This window comes from Vicugna pacos, chromosome X (assembly GCF_048564905.1).
Source record: "Vicugna pacos chromosome X, VicPac4, whole genome shotgun sequence".
Lineage (NCBI taxonomy): Eukaryota > Metazoa > Chordata > Mammalia > Artiodactyla > Camelidae > Vicugna > Vicugna pacos.
In genome coordinates this window covers 54,267,446-54,287,874 of record NC_133023.1, presented here as the reverse complement: position 1 = coordinate 54,287,874, position 20,429 = coordinate 54,267,446, and the positions used below count along the sequence as shown (strand labels likewise).

General features: G+C 37.1%; 1 protein-coding gene across 2 annotated transcripts in view; it reads right to left on the bottom strand.

Annotated features, from left to right (window-relative positions):
• Nucleotides 1-20,429, bottom strand: part of KIF4A (kinesin family member 4A) — a 102,167-nt gene that overhangs the window by 55,310 nt on the left and 26,428 nt on the right. For both annotated transcript variants that reach the window (XM_006217673.4, XM_072956724.1), the window contains exons 8-10: nucleotides 9,376-9,492; nucleotides 8,573-8,748; nucleotides 4,349-4,410 (exon numbers count right to left, since the gene is read on the bottom strand). In XM_006217673.4, the coding sequence (XP_006217735.1) occupies nucleotides 4,349-4,410; nucleotides 8,573-8,748; nucleotides 9,376-9,492 (355 nt within the window). The remainder of the gene's footprint in view (nucleotides 1-4,348; nucleotides 4,411-8,572; nucleotides 8,749-9,375; nucleotides 9,493-20,429) is intronic.

The window sequence follows — 20,429 nt, the reverse complement described above, 5'->3', positions numbered from 1 at the left end:
GTTTGGTAAAGTTGCAGGATACAAAATTAATATATAGAAATCAGTTGCATTTCTATACACTAACAATGAACTAGCAGAAAAAGAAATTAAGGAAACAATACCATTTACCATTGCACCAAAAAGAATAAAATACCTAGGAATAAACCTACCCAAAGAGGCAAAAGATCTGTATGGCACAAAAGTATAAGACACTGATGAAAGAAACTGAAGATGACATAAACAAATGGAAAAATATACCATGTTATTAGATTGGAAGAATCAATATCATTAATATGGCCATACTACCCAAGGCCATATACAGATTCAATGCAATCCCTATCATATTACCAATGACATTTTTTTCACAGAGCTGGAACAAAAAATGTTAAAAAATTTGTATAGAAACACAAAAGACTCTGAATAGCCAAAACAACCTTGAAAAATAAGAATGTAGCTCGGGGAATTATACTCCCTGACTTCAGACTATACTACAAAGTTACAGTAATCAAAACAGTGTGGTACTGGTACAAAAACAGACACATAGATCAATGAAACAGGATAGAAAGTCCAGAAATAAACCTATGCTCTTATGGTCAATTAATTCACGACAAAGGAGGCAAGAACACACAATGGAGAAAAGACAGTCTCTTCAATAAGTGGTGCTGGGAAAACTGGATAGCTACCTGTAAAAGACTGAAATTAGAACATTCTCTAACACTATATACAAAAATATACTGAAAATAGATTAAAAACTTAAATGTAAGACCAGATACTACAAAACTCCTAGAGGAAAACTTAGGCAGAACACTCTTGGACATAAATCACAGCAATGTATTTTTTGGATCAGCTCCTGAAATGATGGAAATAAAAACAAAAATAAACAAATGGGATCTAATTAAACTTAAAAGCTTTTGCACAGCTAAGGATACCATCTACAAAACCAAAAGACAACCTACAGAATGGGAGAAAATATTTGCAAGTGATGTGACTGACAAGGGACTAATTTCCAAAATACACAAACAGCTCATACAGCTCAATATCAGAGAAAACAAGCAACGCAATCAAAAAATGGGCAGAAGACCTAAACAGACATCTCTCCGAAGAAGACATACAGATGGCCAACAAGCACATGAAAAGATACTCAACATCAGTAATTGTTAGAGAAATGCAAATCAAAACTACAATGACATATCACCTCACATCAGTCAAAATGGCCATCATTAAAAAGTCTGTAAAAGATAAATGTTGGAGAGGGTATGGAGAAAAAGGAACCCTCCCACACTGCTGGTGGGAATGTAAATTGGTGCAGCCACTATGGAGGACAGTATGGCAGTTGCTTAAAAAAGTAAAAATAAACTTAATATATGATCCAACAGTCCCACTCCTGGGCATATATCTGGAGAAAAATATAATTCAAAAAGACACATGTACCCCAACGTTCACTGCAGCACTATTTACAATAGCCAAGGCATGGAAACAACCCATATGTCCACCAACAGATGACTGGATAAAGAAGATGTGGGGTGTGTGTGTGTGTGTGTGTGTGTGTGTGTGTGTGTGTATCTAATGGAACACTACTCAACCATAAAAAAGAATAAAATAATGCCATTTGCAGGAACATGGATGGACCTGGAGATCGTCATTCTAAGTGAAGTAAGTCAGAAAGGGAAAGAAAAATGCCATATGATATTGCTTATATGTGGAATCTGAAAAAAAGGACACAAATGAACTACTTATTATTTATAAGTCAGATGACTGATTTCTTGAATATGTGTAAGCACATTTGGCTGTCCTTTATGATTGGATTACTGCATTCTGTTGATTCTTATTTTGTGGTTGGCTTTATTCCTTTGATAACTATGTAAGTTTAAAAAGCTAAAGCTCTAAACTGTTATTAGAAATAATGAACAGTACATATATGTAGATTAAAAAAAGAGAAATATCCAGAATAGATAAATCCAAAGGGAAAGAATGCATATTGGTGGTTACCAGGGGATGGGAGGAGGGTGCCAATGGATGGAAACCACTTAATGTGTAAGAGGTTTTATTTTGGGTTATGGAAATGTTTTGGAACTAGATAGAAGTGATGTTTGCACAACTTTGTGAACGACTGAATGCCACTGAATGCCATTTTAAAATGGTTAATTTCTGGATTGTGAATTTCACATCAGTAAATTATTTAAATAAAAAATATTGTGGTAAAATAACATGAAATTTACCACCTTAACCATTTTTAAGTTTATAGTTCAATAGTGTTAGATATATTCACACTGTTGTGTGCTGGATTTCCAAAACTTTTTCATCTCATAAAACTGAAACTCCATACCCATATTCAATAACTCCCCACCCCCTAGTCTATTCTGTTAGTTTTTTGCCATTGCTTTTATTTATAGAATGCTCTTTATCTTCATCCATATGCATACAGAACTTCGCTTATATTTTTCTTCTAATTCTCTTGTGGGTTTTTTTTTTAATTGTGGTAAAAAAAATTATGTAAAATTTACCAACTTAACCATTTCTAAGCGTATAGTTGAGTAGCATTAAATATATTTACATAGTTGTGAAACAGATTTCCAGACGTTTTTTATCTTGTAAAACTCTAATTATATATGCATTAAACAACTCCCCATTTGTCACTCCCTCAGCTCTGGTAACCACCATTCTACTTTCCATTTCTATGAATTTGAGTACTTTAAATTCCTCATATGAATGGAATCATACAGTATTTGTCTTTTTGTGACTGGCTTATTTTCTCAACATAATGCCCTCAAGTTTCATTCATGTTGTAATATGTTAAAGGATTTCCTTCCTTTTAAAGGCTGAATAATATTCCATTGTATGTATATGCCACATTTCATTTACCCATTCATCCGCTGATGTACATTTGTGTTGCTTCTACTTCTTAGGTATTATGAATAATGCTGCTATGAACATGGGTATGCAAATATCTCTTTGAGACTCTGTTTTCAATTCTTTTGGATATATACTCAGTAGTGAGATTGCTAGATCATATGGTAGTTCAATTTTTAACTTTTTGAGGAACCTCCATACTATTTTCCACAGCAGTTATATCATTTTATAATCCTTCCAATAGTACACAGAGGTTCTAATTTCTCCATATCCTCCTCACATCCTTTGCCAACATTTGTTATTTTCTGGTACTTTTTTGTTGCTGTTGTTGTTGGTAGCCACCCTAATGGGTGTATGGTGATATGTCATTGTGGTTTTGATTTGCATTTCTGTGCTCTGAGTATATCTTTTTGTATAACTCTGACTCTTAGACCATCATAATGTTTCATATACTTCACATACTCAAAATATAAACAATTAAAACCAACCAAGATACACGGGGGACCCAAAATGTAATACAAACAGTAAATCTGGAAAACAGTATCTTGCCTGGATACTCTAAGCCTAAATGCAAAAAGAACTGTACATAAATGCTGTAATCTAGCTCCTAAAAGTGTTCCTCACAGGGGTATGGGCTAGGAATTCTTAAATTATTTTATGTGTATATTAGAACTGAACAAGTAGCAAATAGGCTGCAGATAATGAGAGCTGGTTTCTTACTTTGGAGAAAGAAGTTTAAATAAGGAGAGTGAGAAGATTAAAATGAATCCTGTAGTGTTGGACTGGAATTAGAGGTATCAGTCTAAAATCATGGTTTTTAATATACATACAGATATAGATACAAGAATACAGATATGAGTATATGTGTGGGTTACTATACATACCGATATTTCCTAGCTCTACTCACGAGAGGGCCTGGAAGTAGTGACATCCCAAGAACAATGAGCACACCTAGCATCCAGATCTGGTTTCTAAACACCATTTTCCAATTGAAAAAAACAAACAAACTCAGGGCTCTTTGGACATATGGTTGAATCCAGAATTGGGGCAGGGAAAATACAAGATGAGTGTCTAACATCTGGTGGAAATGCTTAAAAACTTGATGGCATGTTAAAGAACACAAGAGCCACCCTGAAGGAGATCCTAGTGGACAAAGCAGAAACAATTTGAGCAATAAAACAAATAATGATAGTACTGGATGTTAATGCATAGCATAAATACCCATGAGTCTATATGGATATAAACACATAATCAAATAAATAAAAGGGGGTGAAAAGACAGCTCTTCCTCATAGTAGGATTCTAATCAATAAATTCCTGAGGCTGGAACCCATGCTTTTTCTATTACATCACACTGCCTGAAAGCTAACTAGCTAAGCCCTAAATAGTCAGCAAGTTTGTTAAGATCCCTACCTTGATACCAAGTGCTACCAAAAACTTTAGAATATAAGGGGAAAACAACCATAGGGAGAAATAGGCTCTGCTAGAATATACATTTAAAATTAGTCTATGACTCTTACTTTATAGATCCAGGCAGGGTACCTCCATGGGCTTGCAGCAACAAGACCTGTAGCTGTTGTACCTGGGAAAGGCAATGAAAAATAGTCAGCTAGTTACCAATCAAAAGCTACTTATCCCTTATCAGCAAAATAACTATAATTAGCAGCATCTATTTTTAAAAAATCAAACTTAGCACTGGGCTAGGCAACGTCAGGGGTTACAAGAATAAATTCTTGTTGTTTATTCTCAGGTTTACAATCTATTTGACGAAGACAAGTGTAAGGCCTGACAAAAGATGCTGTCATCAAGTATAGTTAGGAACTTTAGGGTTCTGAGAAGAAGCAAATTAATGAAATTCCAAAACAGTCAAAAGGAGGCTTCATGGGGATGGATTTTAAACCAGAATGAACGTGCAACCATCCTCTCCATTCCCTCCCACAACAAAAGAGGAGCTGATCTGCCTGCGCTTTGGATCCCAACTCTTCTTGCTTCCTGATAAATCTTACTCTATTTGTTCTCCCTTCTCTCTTCTATATCTTTGACTTCTCCCCTTTTATAGGATCCTTCCTCTTAAGAGTAAAACATGTTCAAATCTCTCCCATCTTAAGACAAAAGCACACTTCCCAATTCCACTTATCTCTTTTGCCCGATTTCTCTCCTTCATAAAGATCGAGAGAATAGTCTACACCCACTGCTTCCATTTCCTTTTGCTCTTTTCTCACTTGCTCCTTAATCTAGTCCAATCTGATTTCTGCCCACAGCATTCCACTGAGCTAACTCTTACTAAGGTCATCAATAATCTGCATGTCATGGGCATTTTTCAGTCTTCATTTTATTTGACTGTTTGGTAACTTGGCTTACCAGACACTACACTTTCCTGCTTTTCCCTCTATTCTTTAAGCTGATCTTCTAAGTCTCTTTCTTAGTTCATCTTTGCTCCAATTGTCCTTTAAACGATAAAGTTTCTCAAAGCTCAGCATCAGTCTTCTCACTTTGTACTCTCTCCTTAAAGTCTCAACTCTGCCTGTGGTTTCCATGACCATCTATAAACTGGTGACTCCCATATTTATCTAAAACACAGATCTTTCTGAATTTAGAGCCTCTATATTCAACCATCTACTTAATATTTCCACTTGTCTGCTGTCCCAAACCTGTTCCTTCTCCAGTGTACTTTAGGTCAGTGAATATGAAGCTTCACATGCCAGAAAGCTGGGTATCATACTCACCCCCTTATCTAATCCACTGGTCACTTCTTTCTCTCACCAACACCACCAACACCCTAAGTCTAAGTTCCCATTTCTCTCCTTGATCACTGCAGTAACTTCTGAAGTGGTCTCCATGAGTCTACTCTCGCTCCACTAGAACCCATTTTCACAAAACAGCCACACCATCTTTTAAAAATGTAAATGATAATTGCGGCCACCTTGCTTCAAATAATTTTTAACACAGTACATGAAGTCTCGATCAGGCCTCTGCTTCTTCTCTAGGCTCATACTGGAACACCCTTTCCTTGCTCTCTCCACTCCAGCCACACTGGCATTCTGAGTTCTTCAAATGAACTATACTCCTTCCTAACTCAAGGCCTCTACAGACTTTCTATGTGCCTGGCATTGTTCTAAGTGCTTTACATGTATGAACTCATTTAACCCTCACAAAAACCCTATGAAGTAGGTATTATTCTGATTTCCATTTTATGGACAGGGAAACTGAGGCACAGAGAACTTGCCCAAGGTATATAGCCAGTGAGTTACAGAGCCAGGATTTGAACCTGGGCTGTCTAGCTGCAGTGTCAATGCTTGCTACCATTGTACTTTGCTATACATGCTATTTCTTCTCCCTGGAATCCTCTTCCTTCTTTTCTGCATAGATGATTCCTACTCAGTCCCTCAGATCCAAGCTCAAATGTTGCTACCTCAGGGAAGCCTTCTCAAATTAGATACATAACAGAAGATCCTGTTCCATACTTTCACAGCACCCTATAGCACACCATCCCCGTTTACAAGGATATGTTGGTATGATTATGTGTTTAATGTTTGTCCCTCCCACTAGGCAATAAGTTCCATGAAGGCAGAGACTGTCTGCTCTGCTCAACAATGTATCCCAGCACAGTAGCTGGCACATAATAGCATTCAATAAATATTTATTGTTGGAATGGAAGAACAAATAAGTGACTAGGAAGAAGAGCATTTTTGGCAATAGGAATACACATGAAAGAGAATAGAGGAGCAGAACTGAATAAGGTATTTGTAATTGAGAAGATTTTGTGAACAGGTAAATTACTTATATTTTCTACAGCGACTCTTAGGAGGGAAGGAAATAAAGGAGAAGGGGAAGGAAGACAAGAGGTTAGCTGAATAGTAATAATTCTCACTGAGGAGGAAGGCCAGAGACGGAGTGAGCACTAGACAGTTGGGAAACACTAGATTCCTATTGGAAAGAGAAAAGTTGATCCCCAAGGAGGTCAGTCCAACCTGCCCTCTCAGCTCCTCTGCCAGGGCTACTGAGCTGCTGCATAGCCAGTCATACTGCTACCACCACAAATTCATGCCCCTAGTCAGCTACTTCTATTTCCATGATTGTAAGCCTTCTGTGGTCACCTCAATCCCTCTACCCTATGATCTGCTTGCTTGCTCTTAGAAGATGACCTCACCTCCTACTTCACTGCAAAGAGAAAGATCATCAGGTTAAAAATCCCTCAATTTCCCTTCTTCCTCTAAATTAGTATCACTGTATTCTCCCTATCTTAACCTCTTTTGTTCTAGTCGTGGGGGCAAATACCTCTCTACTATTGAAAGCAAATCCCTATTTATTTGTGCTCAGGATCTCAACTGCTTTGAGACAACCCATTATCAACCAGTCCCAATTCTCAGTTTCAGTCTCTCCCAACTAGTTCTTTCACATGTTCAAGTCTCTTCCATTTTTAAAAACAAATAGACCTACATCCTCTGACCCTTGACTAACAGCTATTGACTTCTTTCATCTTGCCTACTTGAAAAAAGAGCCTTTCAACTTCCTCCACTTCCTTATCTAGCATTCACTGTCCAACCCCCAGCAATCTGCTCCCATCACTCCCCTGACCCTCTTCTCACTGAGGTCACCAGTAGCCTCCTTTGTTGATTAAAAAAAAATCAGTGGACACTTTCCAACCCTTATTCTACTTTACACATCTTTATAAATTTATACTTTTGACAGCTCTCCTTGAAACTTTCTTCCCCTGTCTTCCAGGACACCAGTGATTTTCTTCCTACCTATTTGCTCCTTCTTTGTCTCTCATTGTCCCTCCTTTCTGCATCTCTTATATGCTGATGTTACTCCTGAGTTCTGTCTACAGTTCTCTCTTCTTGGCCATTTGATCATTCAGGAAATATTAAGTGCCTTTAACATGCTAGGCACTCTCTGATCTCATCCACTCCATAACTTCAGATACGTCTAAACGGTGATGACTCTCAACTCTGTAGCTTCAGCGCAGACCTCTCTACATTACCATTTGGCCAGCTCTACTTGAACAACTCTACTTAGAGGTCCCCCAAGCCCTTCAAATTCAAAATGCCCCAAACTAAATTTCATCATTTCCATTTTCCTACCTGACCCCGTTTTTCCTCCTGTATTCCCTGCCTCCATGACTATTACTACCATTTATTCAATTGTCCAAGCAAGAGACCTGGGAATCAACTTTGATTCTCCCCACCCACCCTTCCCTGGTTTTTTTTTAGGTTTTGTTTCTAATTTGTACCTTTCTCTTCAGCTCTATCACTACTGTCTTTAGTTCAGGCCATAGTTCTTACCTAGGTTATTGTAATAGCTTAATTTATTTCCCAACTTTTAGCCACAAGTACCTCGAATCTGCTGTCTCTATACTTGTTAGAGTAATCTCCCTAAACCACACATTTCACCATGTCACCCTGTTACTTAAAATCTTTCAGTGGCTCCCCATAGCTCTCAGGTTGAACTCCAAATTCTTTAACAAGTCCTATAAGGACCTTCAGGATCTGATTCTTGCCTACCTCTCTTGCCTCTCGCTCACTGCTCACTTCTTCTTTATCAGTGAAATCTCCAGTGCCATCCTCTAATCTTAAATATGACCAAAAAACATGTTAATAGGAGTTTCTTTAAGATTATCCAAACTAACATAATGCTTAACCAACATCTCTAAACTTCTGGTAGAGGAGAAGTTGAGAAACAAAAAGTTCTATCATTCCACTAACATACTTGTAATTTTCCCCATCAAATGTTGTCCCTTCTACCTGTTGCTTCAGATGATTAAGTTCAGCTGTCTGGGGATCAATATTAACAACAGGTTTGTTCTTGATTTTTCTTGCTCTGTCAGCATAGCGAAGCGTATTTAACGTTTCCTCTAGATTGGAGTCAGCAGGACTCACACAGGCTATCATAAGAGTGTGGCTATTACCACCTAGAGAATCTGAAAGAGAACAATGGAAGGAAATGAAATCGAACAAGTAGGATGCAAACAAAGCTGTCTATTTAGGTTGGTGACTTCCATATCAGAGCTATAAGAAAAAGAATTTTAAGAATCTATAAATTTTCTATTGTGTCAATATAAAAACACTAAGATTTCTGTTGTGTAAAATGATATCATTTAGAATCCTATTGTGTGTGTCCTCATTCTCAACAGAGATTGTTATTTGAGCAGTTAACCAGGTTAAAACAACTGAGCCCTGGCTCAAGTAAGTTAGGAGCCACTGCTAGGATTAAACATTCTTTGGATGCCCCCTCTAGGTAGATTTTTAACTCTTTAGGGAATTCTGCTTATTAGCACTGATAAAGACAGTAACCAAGTTCATTTTCAGGTACAAAGTACTAAGTACAATTGACATTCTACAGATTTCTTGGCTCTCAAAGCTATATACGAAGACATCTTTCCATTAACTTAGAAGCCTGCTTGCCAACAGGTCTCTCTTCTGTTTATCAGTTAGACAGCTCTGTATGTGATAGTCCAAAAATTTGGCTTTTTACCTGTTCCATCTTTGCTTTCTGAGTACTATCATTCTGAGCTACTCTCTTATTTTTAGAGGCATTTTGGGCTTACCTTGAAGCAGTCGAGTCAACTTGGAATCTCTGTAGGGCACAAAGCCACCCTTTTTGTCATCTCCAAGAGCACTGATTACATTTCCCAAGCATAGGAGGCCTCGGTTAATATTAATACCTAATAGCAGGAAATAAAATTTAAATTGCCTGGTAAAACATCTAACTTATATCTACACTTATCCTGAGAAAGAGAAAAAAAATAAAGACCCCACAGAAATACTAAGTCAGCAGTTTTAAGGAAACTTCATCCTGTTCATTTTTCTGAGAGTGCCTCTTTAAGTAAAGTTCAAAGGACAAAGGTGAGTGAAAAATTGAGTCTGTTGGCACTTCTTGCCCTTTCCCATGGAAACAAAGCAGACAGACAGATAACTATCACCATGACAACAACCATCTGTACAGTTATTCACTTTTTATATACATTGTCACACTTAATCTTTTAATGCTGTATAATTAGATTAGTTATTTTTATTATCATTATTTTTACCATCATTTTCAGTTTACTGATAAGGAAATTAGCTCAAAGGTTACATGACTTGTCTAAGGTCAAACAGCTGGTAAGTGGTAGGCCTGAGATTCCATCTCAAGATTGCAGTCAAATCCTATGCTCTTTCTATTACACTACAATGAAATAGCTTTCCTCTTGTTGCTTAAATAGGGTAAAGATTCTTTTCCACTTCTTAAATTCCAAAGTTTACTTTTTAAACATTGTTGTAATCTCTGAGGTCCCTTTAAAGCTCCCGACCTTCCCATGGTTATGTTTATCATGGAAAGTCTATATAGTATAATGGTTAAGTGCACAGGCATTGGAGTCAGATAGACTCTAGGGTTGAATCCTGGTTCTATCACTGACTAGCTGTATGATTTTGGGTAAGTTCCTCTATTAAATGAGGCAAATCAATCCAACTTACTGGTTGTGGTGGGGAATTAACAAGATACTTTATACAAAACAAAGTTAAATGATATATAAATGGTATCATTGTTACTGCTACTCTACCTTCTATTTATTCAGCTATACTTTGGACTCCTTAATAATCTGAAACAGTTACATCTAAAAGATCCTGAACTCCAAAATTCCTCTCTGACTGCATTCTACTATCCTTCTGTTTCTTTCATGGATCCTGTTCTTCACCCTCACTGTGGCTACAAATTTACTGACAATTTCTAATACTCCCAGTAGATCATCTTTCCTGGGCCTTAAACTATGTCTTCTGGACCCTGTGGTCAATCATTTTGGTTATGCTTTCCCAAGCATTCACTGGACCCATGATCTTCTGCCATTTCCACTATGTTAATTCCAAGCCACAGGTTAAATCAACTCTGTGTGTAAGTTCCTGTAGGCTGCAATGCTGAAGAAAGTCACGTAATCAAATGGACTAGATCCATCTGTGATAAAACATGTTATCTGACCTTAGCTGAACCCATAGTCAATTAACAATCTTCTCTTCCTCATTCTTCTTCATTCCTACTTCATCACAGCAGCTATTCTAAACACTCATCATATCCAAGACTGTAAATCTACCTTCACTCTATTAGTAGATGATTTTAACATTACATTATGGTGATCAAAATTAGTCACAAGGGCTCCCTAACCTTCCCTCTCCTCACTTCACAGTCTTTCCTCTGCTGTTACTGATTCCTTCATTCTTCTTCTTGTTTCAGAGGAGAAAATAACCACCTTTATTTTCCCTTTAGCCTCTGCCAGTGTTTCTACTCCCTCTGCTTTCCCAGGGACCCTAGATCCTTCCATCTTCCCCCTCTTTCTTAGATCTTCAATTTATTTTCCATTCACAGATTTCTTCTTTTCAGTCTATACACATGTTCAAATCTCCCCAATCTGAAATAGAAACAATTCCCTCAAGCAAACATCTCTTTCTTTTCCTTTTATTGCCAACTGGAAGGGGTACCATTTTTCAGGGCCATTTATTGCTTCCAGGATGTGAAGGAAAAAGAACCTGCTGAGACTGATAAAACCTCACCAATGCCTGTACTAATCCTCGTATCAGTTCAGTCCTTTCTTTTCTTTTCCCTTTTAGCCAAACAGAACACTGTGGCATCTTATTGGCCCACAGCCCATCTGGGATGTGAAGGAGAGACGGCTAAGGTTTTTCAAACCTGCTGAGCAAAACGTCCATCTATAGTTTCATATAGGAACAACAACAAAAGTCCAGATGAATCTTGAGAAGAAATTATGGCTGTACTGTGATCTAAGCAAAGAACTACAGACTTGAGGATAAAAAGGCTGTTCTTTTTTCTTAAAATGAGAGTTGGGGTTTTGGAATAGAAAGGAGCAAGGGCAATGAATGTCTCTCTGGAAAGAAATAATCACAAAATAGCATTTCATTTCGGGTTGTTAACAGATTAAAATTCTTTTGTTGGGTTTTTTTTAGGGGGGGCGGAATTAGGTTTGTTTGTTTGTTTGTTTATTTATTTATTTTTAATGGAGGTACTGGGGGCTGAACCCAGGATCTCATGCACGCTAGGCATGCACTCTACCACTGAGCCATACCCCTTCAAAATGATAAATTCTTGACATGGATAGAGTATATACATCATAAAGACTGGGAAAAATATGTTTGCAAGGACTTAAAAGTTCTGATCAAGGATTACTACAGAGAAAATTGCCCAGATAAAATTATCAAGCCAGAAGTTCTCTCTAAAAGACTGAGAACAGATCAAGTGAGGAGAGGATCAAAAATACTACTCAACAGCTTTGGGTATTTGTTCACTATGGCAACAAATAAATAATAAAGTAGAGATTTTAACTTAAAAAGGGAAATGTAACTCCACACGTATCATGGAAGCACATTACAATGGGTTTCACAACTAGAATAAAAGGGTATATTTGTAATGGGGGAGAAAAAATGAGGTAGGAGAGAAATGAAGTAGCTATACACACATCAGCTCTCACCTGGGGACAACTGTGCTTCCTACAAGACTTTTGGCAATGTCTGGGGACATCCTGGTTGTCACAACTTGCTAGGTTGGGGGCAGTGCTACTGGCATCTTGTGAGCAGAGGGCAAGAATGCCACTAAACATCTACAATGCACTGGACAGCCTCTGTCCCCCAATATTAGACCAAAAATGTCAATAGTGCCACGGCTGAGAAACCCTGCTCTCTGTGTGAAGAAACTATGTATGAGCTTAACGCAGGTAGCATAGCCAAGTAAATTAGGGTGAAAAACAGAAGTAATATTATGGCACAGATTTGGCCTGCCTAGTCAAAGAGGAAGGCAATAATCTATTACTGCAACAGATCACAAGACTTAGAGGAGTAACTAGTGAGAGGGGACAGAGTGGAAAGGAACTTGATTAGGAGACAGAATTTTAGTTCAAACTTTGCCTCTGCTACTTACCAATGTGTATGACCTTGGACAAGCCACCAAAACTTTCCTTTATCCACAAACAAGGTATGATACATACCTTACCTCAAGAGGCTATGATAAAAGTCAAAGGTGATCTATAAAGCGCTACCTACATGTAAGTTACTAATAATAGGGTCGAGAAACTTAGATAATCTGGATATTTGCTAAGTTACATGATGCTGAAAGCACAGCACCTGATAAATTCCTCATCTACTCTGATGACAATTTCTTCACCCAAAAGATATTGCAAGCGGCGGGGAGGGTATAGCTCAAGTGGCAGTGTGCATGCTTAGCATGCACGAGGTTCTGGGTTTGATCCCCAGTACTTCCTCTAAATATAAATAAATACATCTTAATACTTCCCCCTCAAAAAACAAACAAAACAACAGCAGCAACAAAAAGATACTGCAGGTTAAGAGGAAAATGGCTGCTTTGGTTTTCAAGCTGACACACATGGAAGAACTAATTATGTAAGTAAAATGATGAGAATCTAGTTGTAGGAGACCAAGGCACATGGTCAGACCACCAGTATGCAAGATGTTAAGAAAACAGATCTCCAAAATCCAGGAAAAAAGATAGTTGAGTTTTTGGGTACAAAAAGTCTAAAGGGGGGAAACTATAGAAGGCTTTCTAAACATAAAATTGTAATTATCTAGTCAGATATTCTTCTAACAAAAATTGATGTAGCTTCATAGGAATCAATGTAACAAACTCATATACAAAAAAAACACAGCCTTACAGGAAGTTCGGTTCAAAGATAGGAGACTGACTGCCAGCATGTCTTTCCCTCCTAAGATATCACTAAAAGGAATTTAAAAAGTACTAACCCACAAGATCACAGAGAATAGGAGAGGAAATATCACAGAGCATAGGACGCAAGAGGTTTCAACATGTTTTTAGAGTACAGGTAAAGAAGCAATAACTGACTTAGCCAGATGGAAGAGCCTCAAATTTAAAGTGCCTGCAGAGGGACAGTAACAGTGATATTGGTGATAATAATAGCTAAGTTTATATAGGGTTTACCTAAGCCAGACACTGTTCTAAGAACTTTATACTCATCACCTCACTTAGTCCTCACAACAGTCCTATAAAGTGTGCATAAAGTATGACTAGCCCTGTATTGACAGATATGAGAACTGAGGCATTAAGAAGTTAGGTAACTTGCCTAAGATCACACAGCTAATAAGTGGCAGAGTCAGGATTCAAATGTAGGCAGTCTGGCTCCAAAGTCCATGATTTTAACTTCTGTGCTCTATGGAAATGAGCTAATTTCCTCACTTAGAGGTACCAGGTAGCTTGGAAAGAAGGGAAACTTGAGGCTGAAAAGAGGGGATTGGTAGAAAATGTGTTGAAAGGAATCCTGCTGATTCCCTTTCTGATGTAATGTCTGTCCTATGTGTCCCTACACAGTATAAATAAATACATATACACATAACTATTATCTTTTAACCAGACTGCTATTATTTCTACTCACCCTATTTAATGTTTATATTTCCTGTCTGTAATTCCAAAATAAATATGGAGAATGGCAAAAAGAAAGAAAGAAAGAAATCCTGAACTCTCAAGTGTCCCCTCCAGAGCCATGTGATTACTGTGTCCCCATTCTCAATCATTCCCAGTCTACTTAATGGGATAGTCTTTCCAATATCCACCTGTTAGATGTTGATCTTCTCCTGGGACTGTCTTAAGCTTTTTGCTTACTATATATACTTTCCTGGGTTATCTCGTCCTTACCTGGAGTTCCAATAAGTACCTAAATTAGTGACTCTCTCAATCTGCATCTCCAAACCAGACCTCTTTCATGTTGTCCAAAGCTATATTTCGGCTGCCTACTGAATAACCTCCAGTGGGCTGTGCCCATGTGGCCTTGCAGAACACAGAAGTGAACAACACAGAATTCATCTCTCAGTGCAAATCTATTTTACTTCCAGCACTGTTCCTTTTCATGGTCTCACCATCTAACCAGTCACCCAACAGCAAACCTGAGACGTCCTGGACTCTTCTTCTTTTCTCATCCCACACATGTGAGTCCTTTTCATCATTTAGCGAACATGTACAATATTCTAGGCACTGTACTAGGTATTAGAGATACAAAGATGAGTAAGTCACAATCTCTGCTCTTGAGGAGTTCATAATCCAAAGGGAGACAGACAAACCAACAAACAAAGGACTGAAAATATAATGTTAAATAAAGAGATAAGTATAACAAAAATGGGTTCTCACAGGAGGGAGTGGGAATCGAAAATCTCAGTTGAATTGTGAAGGATGACGAGGACAATGCTGATGAAGGAAGAGCAGGAAAGAAGAATGTAAGGGCATTCCAGGCAGAGAAGTAACGTATGTCAAGGCACATATTTATGAGAGAGCATTATACATTTAGGAACTACAGGTAGTTCAATATGAATACAATGCAGTTATGAGATAGTGACAAATAACGAGGCCAGAGGACAGTAAGGAACAGATCACAAAAGGCACGACAGATATGTCATGCTCAGGAATTCGTGTTCATTATGTAGGACAGTGGTTTTCAAACTGTGTTCCTCAGAACCTTAGGGATTCTTTAGGGACCTTCAGAAATACTTCAGAATTTCTGCAACTGTAATTTGGATCTTGTTTTAAAAATTATTTTTATTGTGGTAAAATATATATAACATAAAATATATCACTTTAACCATTTTTAAGTGTATAGTTCAATGGCATTAAGTACATTCACATTGTTGTGCAACCATTACCACGATTTACTTAAACTATTTTAAAAACTGCATTTAAATGGCTCATTCCAATGTGCTATAAACCAAATCTTAACACACTGGAGTATACTGACACATTATGTTGTGCAGCAGGTTAATGAATTTTTCTGCAGTCTTTGAAAATACCTCTATTATTTGATCATATGCTTGAATTTTTTGCAAACGTGTAGTTTAAGGTTGTGGCTTTGTACTAGACCTCTTCCCAGTTCACATGCACACTCATGGAAAATCACATAAATAATTATATTGCTATAGCATGAGCTTGTACTGAAACACCAGACAGAGGCAGTTACTGAATTCATGTGTTCATCACTGCATTATAGTCAGTTGTGTAGTACCAAATGAAAATGGAACTCAAACTGTTGAGATCATATGCTATTAAAGATCGTTTCACAATCTAAATGCCCACTGATGGGTGAATGAATAAAGAGAATGCGTTATGTACATATACACAGGAATATTATTCAGCCATAAAAAAGAAGAAAATCCTGCCTTTGGCAACATGGATGGATGGACGCTGAGGGCATCATGCCAAGTGAAATCAGATGGAAAAACAAATACTATATGTCCTCACTTATATGTGGAATCTAGAAAAGCTGAAATCACAGAAAGAGAGTAGAATGGTGGCTTTCAGAGGCTGAGGGATACAGGAAATGGGAAGATATTGGTCAAAGGGTACAAACTTCCAGCTATTAGATGAATAAGTTCTGGGGATCTTGTGTACAGCATGGTGACTATAATCAATAGTACTGTATTATGTACTTGATGATTGTTAAGAGAGTAAATCATCTTTTTTTAATTAAAATTTTACTGAGATAACACTGGTTGATAACATTGTATGTTTCACATGTACAACATTATATTTCTACTTCTGTATATCCTACTTCATGGTCACCACCAAAATTTTTAGTTTCCATCCATCACCATGTAGTTAATCTGGTTCTCCCATTTCATCTTTCTCCCCGCCCTTTCCCCTCTGGTAACCACTATTCTGTTCTAGGGAGTAAATCTTAAATGTTATCACCACACACACACAAAAATAGTAATTATGAGAGGGGATGAAGGTGTTAACCAACCTTATTGTGGTAGTCAATTTGCAACATATACATGTATCAAAACATCATGTTGTACACCTTAAACTTAACATATACTATATGTCAAGAATCTATCAATAAAGCTGAAAAAAAGATTAAATGTGATAGTGCATATGAAGCATTTAGCCAATGGCATTCAAAAAAAGATGGTTTCAGTGTTTCTTGTAAGCTTTATTACATAACATAAATTAGGAAAGATATTGTTAGTGATCCAACTTTGAATTTAAATGTCCCATCACTCTTCACTGAAGCTTCTAGATCAGTTTAATAATTGAAGAGCATCCTGAGACTGTAAAGTGAGCTGTTAAAAATGTTTATAACTCACAACTATGTGTCAGTATGAATCAGGATTTTCTTGATGATGTATGACCAGAACAAATTATAGAAAAAATTAGATATAAAACCTTAAATAAGATTGTAGCTGTCATCCAGAATCCCCATCATGTCATGTACTAAAAATTAAGAATGTTCAATGGAGTCTAGTGTGTAATAGCAAAAGTCTGGAACCAACCTACATGTTCATAAATAGGGGAATGGTATAATAAATACAATGGTATATCTATATAATATATGGACATGAAAAAGAACACAGTAGAGATGTATATGCTGATAAGGAACAATCTCCAACATACATCATTTAGTTGAAAAAAATAAAGGGTAGATTAGATCAGAGTATGTAGTATACTTCCATTTGTACAGGCAGACTGTCTAAAGAAATAGCCTGGGAGGGGAGGAAGGGTAGAGCGCATGCTTAGCATGCACGAGGTCCTGGGTTCAATCCCCAGAACCTCCATTAAAAACAAACAAACAAACCTAATTATCTCCCCTGACAAAAATTTTTTAAAAAAAACATGTAGACTAGGGATTTTGAGAAAGAGAAAAAATTACTTTTCATTATACTACACTAAAAAAAACCTTTTTATCTTGAAATAATTATAGATTCACAGGAAGCTGCAAAGAAGTGTACAGGAAGGTATTGTGCATCATTCACCCAGCCTCCCCCAGTGGTAACATCTTGCATAACCAAAGCACAATATCAAAACCAAATTAACGTTGGCACAATCCCTAAATCTTATTCAGATTTCACCAGTTTTTACACATACTCTGTGTACGTGTGTGTGTGTGCACGCAGTTCTGTGCAATTTGATCACATGTATAACCTTATGTAATGATCACCAATATCAAGCTACAGAACTGTACTATCATCACAAGGCTCTCTTGTGCTATACTTTATAGGCAGACCTACCTCATTACCTCCTAATCTCTAATCCCTGGTGACCATTAATCTGTTCTCCCCTATAATTTTGTTATTTCAAGAATGTATAAATGGCATATACAGGATGTAAACTTTTGAGACTGGCCTTTTTTTCACTCAGCATAATAATAATCCATCCAAGTCATCTTGCTCATTAGTTCATTCCTTTTTACTGCTGAGTAGTATTCCATGGCATGGAGGTACCAGTTTATTTAACCATTTGTTCCCCTGCTGTTGGACATTTGAGTTGTTTCTGGTTTGGGGTTATTACAAATAGAGTAGCTATGAACATTCATGTACACATGAACATAACCTTCTCTGGAATAAATGTCCAATAGTGCAATATATGAGAAATTCAATTTCTACACATTCTTACCAGCATTTGCTGTTGTCACTATTTTTCTTTTTAGCTATCCTGAGAGGTGTACAGCGATAGCTCCTTGCAGTTTTCATTTGTATTAATCCTTAATAATTAAGGATGTTAGATATTTTTTCATGTGCTTATTGCCATCTGTAATATCCTCTTCAGTGAACTATCTGTTTGTGTGTTTTGCTCATTTTCTATTTGGATTGCGTTTTACTAATGAGTTTTGACAGTTTTTCATATATTCTAGATACAAATCCTTTGTTAGATGTATTGCATTTTTTACCATGAAAAATTTTATATGTGAGTTGATATAAATAAATTTGTGATCATAAAAATAGCTATAATATTCTTATTGTTTTGAAGACTGACTTACTGTATAAATTTGAATTTATAAAATAAATTTATGTGAATTCAAAATCTGTTTTTTAATCTATTTCAACTGTTCAAATTTAAGATTTCATTTAAAAAGAGTTCCTCTGCTTTAAAAGGAAAGCAGATTAAAATAAATAAATAAATAAATAAATAAATAAATAAATAAATAAATAAATAAAATAAATGGCAGATTAAAAATATCTGTTGTAGATGATGGATACAAATGAAAGATTTTCAAGAGGGGGTAAACATGAGCAAGTTTAGATTTTAGAAATATTACTTTGATAGTCATTTGGAAGGTAGTTGGGAGTGAAAAACTGGTGTTTAAGAAACCATTTATTTCAATAGTTCAGTTGAGAGATCTCCAAGGCCTGGAACAATCGGAGAGGAATGAAGGAGACAGAAGTCAAAGGTGTTTAAGACATAAAAATGACATGACCAAGAGACCTTTTGGATATGGGAGATGAGAAAGAAAGAGAATGAGTACAACATGTGCTCATGTTACAGAAATAAGGCAGAGATTCATTCATCCGGCCAGCCAACTGTTATGGAACACCTATTGTGTGCCAGGCACAGTGCTTGGCACAGGTGGCAAGAAAACAAGAACTCATCTCTACCTTCAAAGAACTCAAAGTTTAATGAGAAAGAAAAGACAAATAAATAATTACAATGAAAAGGAAGAATGCTGAGACTTAGTAGGGTGACAACTGACTGAGAAGAGAGGTAATCTTCTATATCATGATAAGGCTTTGGATTACAGGCTTTTAGGTACATGTATTTGTCAAAACTCAGCTAACATACACAAAATTTATGCTTTTCATTGCAAATTTTACATTAAAAATTGAAACAAATATTAAACTCCAGTTAATAATACATAAGCTTAAGTATTTGGTAGGAAGTACACTAATGTGTGTCATTTACTTTAAAAATGCATTTAAAAAAAGAATGTGGATTAATGAGTGGATAAATGAACAAATATGTAATAAAGCAAATATAGTAAAATGTCAATGGTGGAATCCAGATGTTAGGTATTTTATTATGAAATTTGGAAATTTTCATAATAAAATGCTAGGAAAAAACACTATGGGACCACCACCTGATAGAAGGACTTCAACTCAAAGTAGAGGTTTCGTAGGTCGGCGACATCTGAATTGCAAATTAAAATATTAGTAGGAATTACCAGTCAGACTAAAAGGGAAAAAGAACTCAGGCATTCAATAAGGGCCTACGACGACATGTCAGGCACTATGCCAGGCCCCAGGGATTCAAAGATTAATAAGACACGGTTCCCACTTCTGGTTGGCTTGCTGTCTACTGGGAGTCAGCCAGGTAAGGAGGTGACTGCAGTGCAGAGTTTAGGGCAGTGTTAGTGTAGGAAAGAGGTAAGCACTAGATTCGGGGGGTGGGAGTGAGAGGAATTGGAGGTAGTCAGAGAAGGTCTCCTACTGGAGATGAAACTGGAGGTGAGTATTGAAGGGCAAAGTAGAATTAGCCATGTGAAGACAGAGGGAAGGCATCTCTGGCAGAGGGAGCAGGATGTACAGAGAGAGAACTTAGCACACTCAGTGTGGCTAAGCAGAGTGCGAGGTAAGGGGTCGGGAGAGGGGAAGCTAGCCAGGTAGGCAGGGCTAGAGCACAAAGGCCACACTAAGCAGCGCGGTACAAAGTGAGGAGCTCTGGGAAGAACTCTAAGCAGGGATATTCAGTTTAGGAAGAACATCCTGGCTCCTGGTTAGTAGGTAACGTGAAAGGGTGCCTGAGTGAAGATAGGGAATCCAGTTGGAAAGCTTGCAATAAGCTAAGAAATGATGAAGGCCTGAACTAAAGTAGTGGTAGTAGGGTTCAAGGAAAAGA